Raw genomic sequence first — 17,586 nt, 5'->3', positions numbered from 1 at the left:
TTTTTTTATCCATAGGAGTCAAGAATTACAAATACCTATACAAAGGTGTTTGTGTGGGGAGACTAAGGTATATTGGGGATAATATCACACAATATACAACACATGTTCTAGTACGATGGGGTAAATCTTTTGCAAAATGCAGATAATGCCTTGTTGACCTTTTACAACCATTATTGAATCAGAATTTTTTTCCATACACACTTTTTTGATGATGCAAACATCCAAACACCCACCACAAATGTACATCTGTACTGTAATCGGTTGTTTACAATTTATATATTGTTGCTTGTGTATCACGGCTTTGCCCAAAACAGTTTCACACACCTGTCAGTTGCAACACTGGAGTGAAAAGCAACTTGATGTGGGTCAGAAGTTTAAGCCCACGTTTTTTCGCACGATTTTCTCAAAGTGCGATAGAAAATGCAGTCAAGAGTTTAAAATGATTATAGCAAGAATGTAGGATATTTTAATTAGATTCCACAAATCTAGGTGCAGGGTGCTTTGGCCTCAAGTTAATTAGGTATTGCAGTATAAGACCTGGAAGAGCATGAGCTTTACATTAGTTCTGGGGATCAATGGATCCTTTCTGTGCATATTACCGGACTTAAAGAAACAAATTAGTATCAATGTGATAAATACGTATGTTAAAGCTTTTACATTAGTTAAAACGTTTAAACATAACCAGACGGGAATCTAATTGATTACTCACAATAACACATCATTCATTTATAGAACGTTCAAGCCATCACTACAATGACTCATGTGCCTCAGCAATGCCACCATGGTCTTATCACAACACCTCAGCCACATGCTAGGATGACCTAACAAAAACTTGACAATAAACCTTCTGTGCTGGTTGGCTTTTTTTTTTGGAAGGACTCGAAACCAGTACATTGCTAACTAGGCTACTGTGTCTGTGTTTCAATGATGATCGTATTGGCTGGATGTTGTCTGTCTTTTACTGACTTTCCTCTCAGACCTTATGGAGCACAAGGCAGCTGAGAACAGCTTAAAACATTTGGGGAAATACAGAAACCTGGAGGTTGCTAAATTAAAACATGTGGGTTGATTAAGTTTTAATTCTCGCTGTGAGACATAGAGTTAAAATGCAGGATGAAATAAGATAATCCTGCTATCTATACGTCACCCGGGGCTCTCACTTGATGGATGATGAAATATTGATGATGGAAAATAGATTAATTTATTCTATGGGTGAGCAACGAGGAGATTTTTAATCCATTATAATGAAACAAATCTAATCCCATAAAACATTACACTGTACTCAGATGGATTCAGGGCACAGGAGCAGTTCATAGAGGCTAGTGTCTTTATTTCTATAGCCTGGAAGTCATGTAGTACTGTCAAACAACACATTCCATATTCACACTTTTCCATGAAAAGACGTAATAACCGAAAAAGATATGATATAGTACATTTCCCTTTTAAATAGAATATTGAAATTTTTGTGGGAAATGTAATTCGAGTTAAGTGGATTACCACCAGATGGTGAAATATGACTAATCTGTCGAGCAAAGGTCCCCTTGATAAATTTTATTCATTATAAACATACAGTGGACATCTGATACTCATAATCACTTTGACCTAATAGGGTATATTAGTTACAGGGCATATCATAATGCTATATAGTACGGTAGAGATGTTTTACATAATTCACTCACTGATTCTTAAGGTCAATGAGGACTGATAACCATGAATGTCAAAAAGTGGCTGAACATTATAGCGTCAAAATGCTTATCCTAAAAAGTATTTATATCAGGAAATCATGGAAGTGTATACTTTTGTATGTGTATACTGTATACTTTTCTCAGAATACCAAGTTTGTTTTAATACAACTTTGAAAATAATGTATCTTTTATAAATGTTTTATCCATTACATACGCTTCTATATGTGAGTAAAGGTGACAGTGTGTGGCTCCATCATCTGGAGTGTCTACATAGTTAATGGGCAAAAGCCAAAATGTGTGAGATCTCAGAGATCTTTCTAATCTGTACCCTCCAAAACATCATAATAACTTATGACAAATCATATTTTATAAAACCAAAAAGAGAATGCAGAAAATTCACAGCTTTACTGAGAGAAATTAAATATATAAACTGATAACTAAAACATGTTGGTGTGTATCTGATGTTTGTCTTTATTTGAATGAGCTTCTTTGCAAATAACATTACTTTAGCAGAAACTCCTGACAGCAGACAATCAAATTAAAACAAGGCGACTTGGTTTTGCTCAATACTCTTTACCCTCCACTAATCTTCATCTTTTGAGTGGACCCACCTCTCTTGACCCCAGCGGGGGTTTCATCAGGGAGGGATTGGCTGCTCAGGCCTCCTTTGATTGTAGGAGGGTGGTGTGTGTGTATGTGTGTGTGTATGTGTGTGTGTGTGTGTGTCTGCCTAAGGAGCACTGGAGCAGATTGTGCTCTATGGCTGTGCTCTTTACTTCCCGTCCACGACAGCTGGAGCAATCATCACAACATCTGCCACTCAAAGGCAAACATAACGTTGACCACCTCCAGACTGCGGGCGATTTCTTCCAGGATGCAATGCTGCTGCCACAGCTGGTTCAGCTTCCTGTAGCGCTCCGGGCAAAGGTGCAATGGATTGCCCCTTCTAAAAATTAAAAAGACAGAAGGCCTGACTTATTCAAGGTTTGTCCAAGAAACACACGATACATAGGATATGAGAAAATTATGTACTTCATGGCCAGGACTATAGGCTGCCTACGGAAGCAGTAATGAGTCAAATAATCAGTAGGTTTATTTCCAGTGACATCATTGTTGAAGGACATTAAACTCTCCGAGACTTAATTGGGAGGACAGGGTTACTAAAATTGTACTTAATATAATCCTGCTCCCAATTTGGAAATTAAATATATTTGATCAAGTACTGCCAATTTCAAACAAGGACACATGGTGTCACTGAAGAAAGGCACCAGGCCTGAACTATAAAACTGTGGTTTTAACACTCAATGTCTGTAGGTGGTGGCGGTGTTTAAATGGCAGCTATTATTTATTTGCCTGTGGGAGGAAATATCTACATTTGCAATTCCAGGCAGAAGGGTATTTTTTTTCAGTTCAGCACCTGGAAGAGATGCTATGATTCTTACCCAAGGTGAGGATCGGTCTCCCCATAATCGTCCAGGTAAGGAGCAGGGTATGTGCTTCCTCGAGTCTTACTGGCCATCAGTACAATTTCACACTCTCTTATCCTGTCAACATGAGAACAAACTTCAGTTATGCAGCACGTTTCAAACAAGACAACATGCGATTCAAAGTCAAAAATGCTCCAAGGACTAGAATTCCCCCACCTGAGGAACATGCCCACTCCAGCCCCACAGGTAGCAGCGTGGGCGGTGCAAGCTCCCACATCTTCTCCATCCAGCTGGCTGAGACAGCAGGAGCTCTGAGAGCACAACATGGCCCCACAAAACAGGCACAAGGTCGGGTGCTTCCTGTCATCATCTGTGGATTTGGGACACCTGGGGAAAAGTAGAGTGGACAAGAGGTGTGAACATCTCGAGCAGATCTTCCACTGAAAGACCTGTAATTTCCCCACTTACTGAAAGTGGCTGGCTTGATTGAGGAGAGCACTGTAATCCTCAGGAAGATCAATCAAACGATTCCTTCTCCTGGGGTATCTGTAGAAAGAGTATATTGATCCAAGAATTAGGAGCCGATTTATTACAAAATAAAAGTGGGACTGAAGTAACACGAAGGCCAAAGTCTACCTGACTGTCTGACTTTTGCCTTTCAGGGCTTTGGTTACAGCTGGACTCCCACACCACCTACGGAAGAAAAAGCATCGTCATGAAACCGCCCACCTCACCAGTGAATATGAAAAGATCCCTGATCAAATACTTTGACCGGGCCTCAATGTTTATCACTTACCTTTTCAGCAGTGGAGTAACAGTGTCTCTGTGCTCCTGGAAGAGCTGGAACACATTGGAGGGTAGTGCCAAGTAGCTGCATAGCGCCTCCATCTGTCCTTGTGAGGCAACTGCAGGAAACCGAAAATGTTTATATTGAATTCTTTAAATCATCATATGTTAGTATGTTATGATAGAATACTTCACCTACCAGCAGTGCTACAAAGCTCCTCTGGAGGATGTACTCCTGTAAGGCAATTAAAGAAGAGAGCAGCACAGCGCAGGAAAGGTTCAATTCCTCTCTTCACTCTTTCTGCCACAGAGAGGCCGGACACATCTGGAATCGGCCTGATGAGCAAACCACAGAACAATCTGTCAAACAAGCTGAAGACAGCTCACATTGGCGAGTACATCTCTGAGAAGGCAGCATGGAAAACAAGAAGCCTTGACAACAAGCAGTAATGTTTGCCTCAAAAATCACAAATGTATATCCGGCCATCATTTGGTTTCAGGTCTGATATGAACCCACGTTTTCAAAAGGGGAGGCCAGGGAAGAGGAACAGTCAGAAACACCTTACAAATCAAAATGGGTTGATAGAAATGATTTCAAACAAACCGTTGTGGAAAGAAAAACAGGCCACTTGCCACCAGGAAGCTTACATTTCACAGACTCACTTTCAGCAGCAGCATGATGACTTAATGGACTTTTAACAAGATGAATTCTTTATACAAACACGAAGCTTCCCTCCAATAAGGAAAAGAGAAATCCATGAAATATACGTCTACATCTGTAGCAGGTAATCTTTTTAGCTCACATTCGTATCGTCTTTTAAATTCCACAGTCAAGGCATCAGAACACATGATCTCTTCATTTAGTTAATATTATGTTCGTGAGTTTTGAGCTCAAAATAATTTACTTAATCTACTAGAATGATTATTACTGCCAGAAAATCCATTCCACACTACACGCAATTGAACTAATCCACAGATGTTATACTTGATATTTTAACCATATAAAAATCCTGCTAATGTATTTCGCCTGATGAACAATAGGATGATGAGAAACACTTGTACCTTTCAGTGTATTGTGACACTGAAGTGTAGAGCTCTGCTGCTGCTTTCGACTCTTCTGTCTCCTCTCCAGCTACTGCAGGAAAATCTAGGTAGAAATGACACCGTGATTTAATCCTCCTCGATACTGTACAGCTTTCTGCAGAAGTTCAGTCAATGAACCAGAAGGTACGGTGTTGTGGTTCATACCTGTAGAGGAAAGGAGGACCTGCAGCATGTGAGCCATGGTGACCAGATGAAGGATGTGCAGGTGGTTGTAGGCAGAGCTGACAGCAGACGGCTGCAAGTCGACAGCCTCCTCCTGATATAGTGCCGGTATAGACAACACCAAGCACACCTGACAAAACATACAAGAACACGTACAGCATTAACAAAAAAATAGCTTTAAATTGGCAAAAACTTAAATATGAATTGTATCAAAATGTAAAAAATGTCATCAAGTTTCATGAATGCATACATCAATAACCATCATAACCATTAATCATCAATAGTTGTGTTAGAGTCCATCATTCTCCACAGAGCTGTTCCTTTAGGGGGAACCTACCAGAAGATGGAAGAAGTCCACCTCCAGAAGAGAAGGGGTGTTCTTTCTGCCCATGGCCGGTAGCAACACTGGCGAAAGAAGTAGCAGTTATAACCACAAGGCAAACGGACAGCACGCTGTACAATAATATCCAATAAATAAATGCATGTATTCTTAAATGACCACATACCCCCCAACATGTCGTTAAAGTGCCTCTGAATGACAGCCTGGGAGCTCTTAATTCTCTGAGCTGCTGAAAACTGAACAATTGCCTTCAGACCTGCAAGCTAAAAAAAGAGAATCATTTGGAAAAACTGATGTCTGAGCACGTCAAACCCAAACAACTACACATTACATGCATTATGACACAGCTGTTAACTTTAAGGTTTGTCCAACCTGTCTGTTCTGCAAGGACCCGAAGAGTGACTTGCCCTCTTCCTGCAATATGTTTTCTGTGAAGACATGCAAACATATTTTGAGAATTGCAAAAACATGAAAAGGGGGCAGATTGACACAACAAGCCATACAACGCTGACTGTACCTATGGCCTGAATAGTGAAGGCACATGTGTTCCAAGCCATAAGGGGCACGCGTGGGCACAGCTCATTGGGTGCCGTCTGCAGTCCCACCCTGTGAACTGTGGTGGCACAAACAACCAGCATCTCCACCACGCTGGCGGAGAACTTCCTCCTAAAAACAACCAGCCGCAGAGAATTCAAATGTATTACGGGAAACACAGAGACTTGAGGAGCAGTGAAGGAGGAGCTGCCAGTTTCACTCACGGCTCTTGTACTCCATAGCTCAGAATGGATCTAAAGTCTGCCTGGCCCTCTCCACACAGCCCCGTGTCCCCATCCACACTACTGCTCTCGGTGTTGCAATCTGCACAAGAGAGAGAAAATCATCATTCATCTCATGTCACATGTCAACAACTAGGCATAATGGCATTTAATGGTACTTGTTAGGAACTATTGAAGCTGAAGAGCTGATATCAAACTGAGGTAAGCCACTATCAGCCTTCATCTGCTGTCTGCATGCACACGTTCTATGTTTTCAAAGATGGTTTGCTGCTAAATAAATCTTTCAGCTGCTTTACAGTAAAAACCTGTCATCAAATAAAGCTAATTATAGCTTTTTATTATGAAGCAACTGCAGTGTTGAGTTCACATTAAAGGCACACTAACTTATCAAAAAGCATTCACATAGGAGTCTGCCAGGTTTGATGATGCTCCACATCTATATTTGGACATTTTGTGCAGGTTTTCCACCGTTTCAGTTAAACAGACCGAAACACCTCAAACACACAACAGCAATGCCACAGGCCTGTTCACCCAACCAAAGATATGCAATCATTGTATGTCGAGTATGTCTTCTTACCATTTTCCTGAGTGACTGACTTGAGTCCTCTAATCCTGGCGGAGAGGATCTGGATCCAGCGAGGCAGGGTCAAATGCTGTCCAATTATCTCTGCATTTTCACTGTATACAGGAAAACATATTCAAATAACTTCTATACAACTAATGAGCCATTGCAGATTGGCTTGAAGACGGTGAACTGGACTTACTAGTTAAACATCAACCTTTCAAACGGGATGAGAGGGACAACAGTGTTGCACAGAGACTTGCACAGGGGACACAAGTACTCTCCATTCTCCAGGTCGATGATCAGCTCAACGTGGAGCCGGTTCCTGGTCATATTCTGAACAGCCTCAAAATATCTGAAAGATACAGAGAACACCACCGTAATGGCAAATTACCTGTCAACTGTACCTGCAAGTGGACCACACACACAGGGGGAGAACTGACAGAATAAGAATTAGCAAATGTGTTCTTGTAATAACTCACTTTTGCCAACATGTGGCATGCATGACATGTCCACAGCTGCCAGTGTGGGTTCCAACGGCCAGTTCAGGAGGCATGAAGAGGGGATATAACGTCCCTGTCCCTTTAAGGGAGAAATACAATGCACATATGAGTCTGATTTCCCCCCATCAAATTACAGTTGTTAACGATGCGATGGACTGATTAGTGGATGACGACTGACCATCTGCTCTATTGGTCGGTATCCTCCCTCTGCACTGCGTCAGCACTGTGGACCTCTGGACACACGCCGTCAGTACCATGGCTGCAGCCTGGGCCGCAACCTCCTGTTCTTCCTGGCAAAGAATGCAGGTGAGCACCTCCCTCTCTGCCGGAGAGGACCCTCGGTGGGGCCCGATGGCTACACACAGCTCCGTGTGCTCCATGGCACAGCTGGAAGAATAAACATAACCCAAACTAGAATTAGTCAAATGAATTTGGCTTGGATTTTGATCGCAAGCCAGCTAAACACACCCATGGATAGTTTTCTTTTTTTAATGGTCACCTCTCAGTAGTTGCAACAGGCTCTCCCTGTGTCCCACTCTCTGGCATGTTGTCATACAGCATCTTGTTTGACTCAATGAAGTTTTTCTGCATTGCAGACATCTGGGCCATAATCTTCTGCCGGTGGAGTTTGGCTGCCTCTGCCTTCCTTTTGCGCTCAGCTTTCTCTTTGTCCTGAGCACTCTGGAATAATAACAAGTCAGACCGTAAAACGTCTCAATACTGAGAAGATACACAACGCAGTTAAGTTTTTGTTATTTAAGGAAACCCAATGAATGATGCATCGTCAGTGGGATCCTGTAATGTAGGGAGTAATAATAAGTAAAAAAAAGAATAATTGCATATTTGATACTTTTTTTTCCCTTTCTGTTATTTCATCTGCACCCATTCAACTGCCAAAATGGCACAAGTAAAAAGTTAAGTAGAGTCAATTGTATCAGGTAAATACTGGTCCTTTTTTATGTATCATTCATGGTTCTTTTACCTCCTCTGGCTTGGTTGTATCCACACTCATGGAGGTCGTTGGACTGGACTTCTCTCTAAGGCACTTGACAATCTCAAACATCTAGCAGAAAAACATTCGTATAAGATGCTGTCGTTAACTGGAAAATAAATCATCACTCAGTATCACTCTCACACGTGCACATATTCACGCACACACAATCACATTTTCTTTCTTTTGTTGTTGTTGATAATGTATTGTTATTGTAATATATCATATATTGTTAAAATGCTTTGTCATCAATATTACATAGTCATATCTTATGTAAATTACTTCTGTGTTCTCTATAATAATGTGACATTTTAATAATATATAGGTGGAGGCTTTAAATAAGCCCAGTGGGTTTAAAGTAAACTAGAATCAGTCTACATAAATGACATAAACTGTTACATTGTATATTCTACCTGTAGAACCCATTTAACCATGTCCTTTTGAGCCTCCAGGGAAGGAACCGTCTTAATCTTGGACAACAGGAGGAAGACTGACTTGCCGTGTTCTGAACCAATTCCTGGAAGAACAGAAGAGACATTTATGTCACAAAATCCACAAAAACAAACCAGTTTATAGCTTTGAGAACTATGATAAATAGTAAGTAAGCTGTACACAAAACAATTAAGGTTTCACTCACTGCGGGCCTTGAGGCTGAAATCAAAGTCCACTTCCTCCATAGTGCTCTCCTCAAGCTGTGCTTTCTCTTCAAGCAACGCCTGACCCATCAGGTGCAGGGCCTGTGTGGTAAATGCATGCACTTCGTTACTGCAAGGGGTTTGAGTAATGAAAGGCAAAGGCCGAGCAATGTAGACTCTGTAAAGGAAGAAAAGAAATAGATGCATTGTCTACCCTCTGGATCATGGCTTCTGTCCAGTGAGTCGCCCGGTCCTCTGCAGCTCTCTGCAGGGTGTGTCTCAGGATGTGGATGATAATGTCACAGCTGAGCAGACGCACTATGCTGGAGAAAGCTGGGCAGAAGGCCGGGGGCATCGGAGGACGCAGAGCTGAGAATTTAAATAAAAAAAAACAGGGGGAATGTTAGTAGAGCTGATTCATTAGCAGTTGGAGTACAGATCAGTACATCTTGGACATTGATCACCTTTATCATGGCCTTCGTGAGTCCTCCTCTTCTTCTGAGACTCTTCTGCCTGCAAAGAGTAAAAGATGAGAATGAAATGAGGAACATTCAACAATAATGTGTCACGTTAATGGAAAACTGGTGTTGAGACATTGCATTACCTTGCTATGCTGTGATCTTGAATAGTGGTAGAAGAAAGGGTTGAATTCTACCAGACGCTCTTTTTTTACGACGTACAATCCATGCCCGGAAACTCCCGGTTTTCTAAAAACAGAAGTAGAATAAACGGATTAAATTCGCTCTGAAAAGATGATCTAGATAAAACTCAAAAGCTCTTTCACAGTATTTACATACTTGAAGGTGGCAACTTTGGTAATAACAGTCTCCAGGCCTGTTTCATGGCTCTCCTACAAAGAAAACATTTTGAACTCGTTTTCAAATGATTATTCCCTCAAAATAACTAAGAAATGAACTCGTTAATTCAGACTGTCTCTTACGTTCTCCGGCAGCCCCTTGACCAGGCTACTGTGAGCCATGGGTTCAATGCACAGCAGGTGGATAACCTCCCTCATGGTCACATCCTCTTTGGTCACCTGACTGATACCGGGGACGTAGCGCTCACCTGGAAACACAACACTAGTCAGACACTACAGTATGGTTCCTATTCAACCAACTCAAGTTTGTTTTATTAGCTTGATTAGTAGAATGTGATGCTGTACCAATGACGACGATGAGGAGGTACAGCATCTCTTCTGTCAAGCGGTTCCACTGTATCAGTTCATCCTGCAAATTGTATTGCATTTCGTCACTAAGTAGATCCATTAATACGACAACTTTTTTTATTCTGCATGATTGTTGGGGTGTTACTTGCCTGGTCTTTGTTTGTGCTTCCTTTAAAATAATCAAAGACCTCAAATCTCAACAAGACCAGCATGAGGAAGTGGTTGGGGTCCATTTTGGAAGCAGCTATCTGTAAACAATTTGTATGGAGAGCCATAGATCACCACATTATGTGTATATATTAACAAATCTCGAAGACTTTCTTTATGTCCGATTGCCACCAACCTGGAGCATGAGAACGTCCTTATCATACATCTCGTCCCTGCATTTTACATCCTGATAGTAATAGACCTGATCATGTGGGAAAAAATATTAATTTAGTTGTCATTTGTTAACAGAACATAGCACGTAACAAAACAGAGCATAAAAACAAAGCCTTGAACAGCCAAATAATGCAGTATACCTGGCTGACCAATGAGATCCCGTTTCTCCGCCACATTTCAGCCGAGACCTGAGCAGCCAGCACCACACAGCGCAGAGGATGCTCTGCCAGGAAGGTGTGGTCAAAGCGCTCCTGCAACAGACAGATAATAACTCTGTCATGCCTGCAGTGGAAGTTAAGAAAGCACACACTGAATACTTAAAGCTTAGGAAACATATAGAAGACTTTTCATGTCACTTACAGGATTATCCAGACGTTCAACTGCCCCCGTTCTGCACAGGAGTACATACAAACCTACGGATCACAACGTACAGAGTAGTAAGTTCACACAGTGACAGAGAAATACCAATAAATCACTAAGCGCCTCAAATACGAGTTCTCCTACCAGCCAGTAGCCTGGAGATGGGCAGGTGTATGCTGACTGGCTCTTGAGACACTTTGTAGGGACGAACATGGAGGATGTGCTTTGACATGTAGTGGTTAGTGGCCTCCTTGTGGAAGGGCTGGTTATTGCACTGCATCAGGACTCGGTGGCACTCTTCAAATGCAAGCAGCAAGATCTCGTCCTGAAGGGGCAAACAAGCAATAATTGAGCACAGACAGTGGGGGGGGGGGGGGTATAGTTATACTCCCTCTGTTTGTGGGATAAATCTATTGTTTGATGGACAAATTGCATGACAACTCACATCAGAGGAACACCAGTCTTGAAACATAGCAAGAATGTGGCGAAGCTGGATCTGAAGAGAAAAGCCAGCCTCCCATTCTGGCTCCACTGCAATGTGTTGACCAAACTGTCGCTTCACTTCCTCCATACCCTAATATAAGACGTCAAAGAAGAAATAAGGTCAGGGTGGATTAAATATCTGGTTTGTCAAGTTGTAATGGCCCTGGTATTGCACAATACCCATGAATTAAATCAGGGTTGAGAAAAGTATTACCTGCATGCATTTGAGAAGCCCAAGAAAGACTTTGAATCCCTCCAAGAACTCTCTCCGCAGCTCTTCAGTCCATATTGAGGGTTTACTGATCAGAATATACCTGAGAGACACAAGTTACATCTTAGATAAAGACCCAGAAAGTTAAGAAAAAACAGAGTTAATTAAAGTTGTTGCCAGTTTACTGACCTGAGGTCGTGGAAGATGATCTGGATGCGTGAGAACTTGTCGGAGTTGTAGCCAAGGAAGAAGAAGCGATCGTTGTTGTCCAGATGTTCACGCAGCAATTCCATGACTGTACCGACGATCACTTTAATAACATTGCCCTCTTCGATGAGTTGTCTGGCCTAGAAGAGGAACAGGAATGTGAGGGCAGAGACAGATGCTACGGCACTGATGTACAAGGCTCGAACAACAAACAGCCCTTACCAGTGTGGGTACAGTGAATATCTGAACAGACAGAGCAGTGATGGATATGCTCCTCTCATGGTCATCAACAATGAAGTCCTTTTGCAGCTGCGTATAGTACTGAAAACACAAAGATGGAGCATGTATTAGTTTAAGCAGAGTGAAAGAATTGCAAAAAATGTAAAACATTCCCTACTTTTTTACCTTTGTAAACTCAATAGCAAAAAGCCTCTTGAACTCGGTCTCCATTAGCATGCTACAGAAAATCAGTTCGTGAACTATCTTGCGAGCTCCTTGAGGAAATCAGAAAAACACCTTCATGTTAGTGACATTTGGAATCAAGTTGAAATTAAGCGTGTACTGAAAATCAAGCTCGGGTGTACGTGCCTTTGTACATCCTGCCATCGTGCAGCATGAGTCTGCTGATGATGCAAGGCCGGTCTCCGTCTGCATTGGCCTCTAGGGCCACCTGACAGAAGGCCTGTCTGAAGCCCACTGCACAAGACACACACACATATATAGGTTCCCAGTCACATGACATGTTTTCTAAAGATGGCACACATGGAAGGTGCACAATCAATAAATAAAGCTGCGTTTGTGTGGTGCAAGTATGGCGACAATGATGGCAGCACCTGAGTAACCGATGATCTTTTGGAACCAGGGGCCGAGGCGCAGAACAAAGGTTTGATGAGCCATTACTGCTGCGTGAAGGATCTCCACGCGTAGTGGCTGCAGCGAAATGTGCTCGGAGTTGGACTGCAACACAGCAGTGAAGTGTTTAGATTTAGAGCTCACTTAACAATTTCAGATTTAAGACGCAACGTTATTTTAAATGTCTGGTATCCCACTGCTGTTTACCCTGATGAGATCTCTTGCTTGCTGACAGGAACGAAGGGTCCCTCTCTTTACTGCCCGCCGACCCTGTGCACAAAAATACAAAATAGCAAAACCTGCAATGGATATGATGACTGCAAGTATGGAATTCAAATCATGACAGTATTGTAAAGGAAACGCGATGAGCAAATACAGCCATAAAATACCTCTTTGTCAATAAGTGCTGTGTGTGTCTGTGCTTCAGCCTGATCACAGTTAACAGAACGCTGCAGGGTGTAGATCACATGGTCGTACGAGTGGTGCTCATCATTGTACAGTACACAGTAGTATGCGTTGTCTTTTGTCCTGCACGGATAGGTGAATACACTGTCAAAGTTAAAATTGTGTACTCTGATCGCATGCATATACATAACTTCATATGCAGACGGGCCATACCGGGGCTGGAGCTCCGCTGACAGCTCGAGGATCTCCTCCCACACCAAGAAATCTGTGACGTAGTGCAGCAGTATCCGGAACAGCCTCTCAGCGCGGCTGTATATGTCTGGCTCCAACACACACTCATCCTGTACAAAATGAGACAATCACACAGGACTCACACTTTTGGAAACACTTTATAGAAACTATTATTTAGTGACACCTAATTTCAACCTGGATTGATCTTATATTGATCAAAGTGAAAGTGTTCCAAGATTAAATTTGTTGCCATAACCTTTACTAATTCCCTATTTCCTGTGTCTCCAGCACCAACTCTACAACATCACAAGAAGTGGACTAAATGTTTTCCTGACTAAGAGCTCAACAGGCAGCTGACCCTGTGAAGTTTATACATCAAATCCCCTGAGAGCAAACATTCCACATAGCAGCTAAGTATTTCATACAAATGTCTGACATTTAACACACAAACCAAACATACATTGTGTCGGTGTATTTACACCAGCCTCTATGTCACACGGCTGTGTGAGAACAAGCACTGGAATCTACCACAGTCTAACCAAGAAGAAGTCTCAAACGGCATGATGGGGTTTTCATGTTTAGTGTGGAGATGCGTTCATGGTCCTCTGCTTGTTAAGCACACGTTCAGATCTGGTGTAGAAAACACAAAGCAGCAATCCAGACTGGTGCCGGTGACGGCTCCGTTAATAGGAACACCTGCTGTTTACGGAAAATGGCACAGAGCCGTCTAGCTGTACATCTGCTCAAAGCCTCTGAGCGGGATCTTATCAGAGAAAAACACTGATCAGCAAAGAAAGGCCTGACAAACAACTGCTGAGCAGTACAATCAATCACCATGTGTCCCGCTGCAGTTCAGTCGCAGAAGCCGTAAACTGAATACTGCACAGTTCGGCAGGATATAAGAGAAATCGTGGAAAGGCTGCTTTCAACCAGTCTCGTCGACACCCGTTTTCCACCAGCTCTTAGTCACCTCTTCCAATCTCTGAAGCTGGTTATAAATGTTCTCAGGTCAACAAAGTGCTTTTCTTTCTCATTTCCGGATCCAAAACTACAGCCAAGAGAGCAGCATCCAGGACTAAGATGGGAAAATAAGCATTCTGGGGTTCACTGACACAGAAAGGGACAGGGAGAAGTACACCCCCCCCCCCCTCCCTCCCCCTCCTCCTCCTCCAACGTCCCTCTTTCCACTCTATTATGTAACTCACCGTTACCATGGCCGTGGCTGCCCCAGGGTCGTGTTTGGAGCAACAGGGGCCGATCTTCCAGGCTTCTATATCCCCACAATCACAGAAGCCCCCGCCTGATGACGCGTGCATCTGGAAAAAAATGTACATATGGTTTATCACTAAGAGAGAGTAATGTATACATACACAAACAGCAATTAAGTTGTTCAAGTTGTGGTAGTTTAAACATGGAAGGACAAAAATAATGAATTAATTAATCGTAGATTTGAACAGATCTGTTGTGTTTTTCTCCTAAAGCTTAAAGGGCACACAGAAGAGTAATCAAGTTGACATTACAGCACACAGGAGGGAATCATAGTAACCAGTGAGAAATCTCAGAACATAAATCTAATGGAGGACTGATTTTCTATTATTCACAATTATCAAAAGGAGGAAGAAGCTGACAGCGAGCCCTCAAAAATCCCCCCCCCCCCCCCCCCCCCCCCACACACACCAAAAAAACATGAAGATTATATTGACACCAACCTTGTAACGATGGCCTTTGTGCACGCTGTCCTGGAAGCAGTCCATGCACAGGACACATGTGGGATCTATTGCACAATCCCTGCAATACATTGTACAACATTTGTTACCCGGTGGAGCAAATGACAATAAACACATCACATGATCTGAATTATAAAAGGAAAGTGTTCTTTAAGTCTGATATGACGTGTAGGTCAAGGCATCTCTGCAGCACAAGAATATTCAATTAAAAATGCTATTTTGACACGTATGTATATTGCTGTCTTTGAACTCTGTGGGTTTATACTTGGGGCAGAGTGCTGTGGAAGTACTTTTTGATGTTAGCAACAACCAAAAACAAGTATTCTTTTATGTGGATATTGATATGAATCATCCAGTATTTAAAATGACATTTAGGAGCAAATAAATATCTAGTATATTTATCATAACTACTATTATTATTATTAAGATCAGAGGATCTATTCAGACCTGCAGGAGTAGACCGTCTCCCCCTCTTTGAAGACGCGCCCACAGAGCTGGGAGGAGGTGCTGCCCTGCTTGAGCTTCTCCAGACCCTCCTGAGGATCCTCTCCAAACAGGAAGCACTCCAGAGGGAGGAAGAGTCGGCTCTGCATGAGCTCCTCTTCCTCCTGAGGGCTGGACTCCTTCTTCAGGCAGAAGATCTGCGGCACCTGCTCCTTCAGGTAACGGAACAGCTCCGCCCTGCTGTCTGCAGCCTCCAGCCATTCCTGCCAGATAACCGAGGAGGGCATGACTGTTTTGCAGTGACTCACATCTGTCTCCACCCAGTGATTCACAACCACATTTATAAGTCACAGTGATACAGAGATGCATGTTAACTTCAGCAAAGAATCATCTTTAATAATCAATTAAAACTTCTAATCTTTGTTTCAGGGCAATTGAGTAAAATTAGGAAGAGGAAAACTTTTGCAATAAAAAGGCAGCAATATGTTATTTGAATGACTGCTGATGTTCCCACTAAGCAGAGATTTCAATTAGTTTTGTCTTTAGAAATCTGTAGTGAAGAAACATGCACCACAAAAGATTAGGAGAGAAAGAAAATTACCGAGCGATTTCTTAACAACTTCTCAATAACTTAGGTCAGCATTCAGGAATTAGTCACCCTACTTCCTCCTGATGTCTGCCAAATTACTGCAGCTCACTTCCACACTTACTGTACCGGCTGGCAGCTGGATGAAAAGCACCATGTACACAGGGTAGTGTTTACTGTTGGAATTGTCATACCTATGTAGCAAGAATAACTAATATTGGTACTATATATATATATATATATATATATATATATATATATATATATATACACACTATATTATACAGCATATGGTAGAGCACAAGTCAAAAAGAGTGGAACTTTGGATGCCATTAATAAAATATTGCATCAATGGCTGGAAGGTAATCTTTGATAACTCATTGATTTTAGGCCTAAATTAGGAAGTGTGAATGGCACATGGAGGGACTTCTTTACCTATAAAAGGGGAGAAGCAGCAGACCTAGACAATACTTTCTTCTTTGAACCCCCTGAGGAAAGGGTAAGCTGAAACATGTAGTAGTTTAACATGATATAAATAGTTTTAGAGTACTCAAAGGTGTGCATGAATTGCCCACTCTACAGTTGAAACGGTTAGGTGAAACACTGTTTTTTTTTTAAACAGCATTCATACTGGCAGATAATAGCTGTAGTCGCATATGTACATTATACCTGGAGGCTAGAGTTACACTAGATATCAAAACATGTTCAGGTTTTATAATGCTGGTTCTAAGAGACAATACAAGTGTCATACTGTAAAATATCTAACGTTAAAATAATAATAACATATTTCACTGTCACGCTGCAACAACGTATTGGACAATAGCTTATGATTGACAAAATGTTGCAGGAGTTTGAAGTCGGACAACAGCCAACAATGGTGTTCAAACTCATGAAAAACTCATGCTGAAGCGCTATGGACAAAGCGATAATCAAAATACCACAGGTTGGAGATTAAGACAGTACGAACAAACACCTCCTTGGCATACTTCCCCGACTGTGTTGAGAACTCTAACAAGTACTGACAACTAAACCAGCTAAACACACTCACTGTTGATGGCCACTAAATATCGCAGCCTCGGCAGGGACATTTTAAACGTTTAGGTAGCTAGCACAGGAGCTAACCGCGGGTGCTAGCCTGGGAAGTAGAGGCCCTTTACCGGCCCGGTCAGACTATTTGTTCATATAAACTAACACATTTTACTACTGCGTTTTGTCCCCGAGTCTCAATCACCACGGAGAGACATGTTAGCTGTGTGAAAATCATACCTTGCTGAGCTCCAGTCCGTGTGGGGATTTCCTACCCTCCGCCATATTCCATTTGCCGTAAAGGGGGAGGTGTCACTAGGAAACTGTTCCACTTGAAATCGAAGCCTTTTGCGACGTTATTTGACCGTTAGAATACCCCGAAATATGTAGGTGTAGTTAAGCACTCACGAGCCCTCTCCTATTTCAGTTTATAGGTCAAATAGGAGACTTATTATTTTATAAATGAATGTATTTGTCTTTTATTAATAATATGCCTCCGGTCAAAACAAACATTTTGTAAACAAAAATATCTGCCAC

General features: G+C 42.1%; 1 protein-coding gene across 1 annotated transcript; it reads right to left on the bottom strand.

Moving 5' to 3' along the window:
• Window positions 1–1,319: 1,319 nt before the first annotated feature.
• On the bottom strand, window positions 1,320–17,341 carry ubr1 (ubiquitin protein ligase E3 component n-recognin 1). The gene is made up of 47 exons (XM_079175128.1): window positions 17,290–17,341; window positions 15,441–15,700; window positions 14,976–15,054; window positions 14,472–14,582; window positions 13,249–13,376; window positions 13,020–13,158; window positions 12,838–12,900; window positions 12,612–12,735; window positions 12,367–12,474; window positions 12,184–12,272; window positions 12,001–12,099; window positions 11,761–11,918; window positions 11,575–11,674; window positions 11,323–11,451; window positions 11,022–11,202; window positions 10,878–10,930; window positions 10,658–10,768; window positions 10,480–10,545; window positions 10,286–10,384; window positions 10,134–10,197; window positions 9,912–10,036; window positions 9,769–9,821; window positions 9,576–9,678; window positions 9,436–9,484; window positions 9,186–9,340; window positions 8,974–9,073; window positions 8,750–8,853; window positions 8,328–8,408; window positions 7,845–8,026; window positions 7,524–7,732; window positions 7,325–7,424; window positions 7,045–7,197; window positions 6,858–6,958; window positions 6,263–6,362; window positions 6,022–6,170; window positions 5,877–5,932; window positions 5,671–5,767; window positions 5,502–5,569; window positions 5,147–5,294; window positions 4,961–5,045; window positions 4,098–4,234; window positions 3,909–4,017; window positions 3,749–3,805; window positions 3,581–3,658; window positions 3,329–3,499; window positions 3,128–3,229; window positions 1,320–2,631 (listed from the first exon to the last, which is right to left on the bottom strand). The coding sequence occupies exons 1-47, from the start codon at window positions 17,332–17,334 to the stop codon at window positions 2,490–2,492; spliced, it is 5,220 nt and encodes a 1,739-aa protein (XP_079031254.1). The 5' UTR covers window positions 17,335–17,341; the 3' UTR covers window positions 1,320–2,489.
• Window positions 17,342–17,586: the final 245 nt, after the last annotated feature.

This window comes from Pholis gunnellus (genome assembly GCF_910591455.1).
Source record: "Pholis gunnellus genome assembly, chromosome: 15".
Lineage (NCBI taxonomy): Eukaryota > Metazoa > Chordata > Actinopteri > Perciformes > Pholidae > Pholis > Pholis gunnellus.
This window is presented reverse-complemented; position numbering and strand designations above follow the sequence as displayed.

Excerpts from the sequence above, each read along its gene's own strand:
- ubr1 (XM_079175128.1), bottom strand. The coding sequence starts at position 17,334 with ATGGCGGAGGGTAGGAAATCCCCACACGGACTGGAGCTCAGCAAG. Across the intron at positions 12,100-12,183 it reads TTGCTATTGAGTTTACAAAG|TACTATACGCAGCTGCAAAA; the intron begins GTAAAAAAGTAG and ends TTGTGTTTTCAG. Across the intron at positions 10,198-10,285 it reads GAAGCACAAACAAAGACCAG|GATGAACTGATACAGTGGAA; the intron begins GCAAGTAACACC and ends TACAATTTGCAG.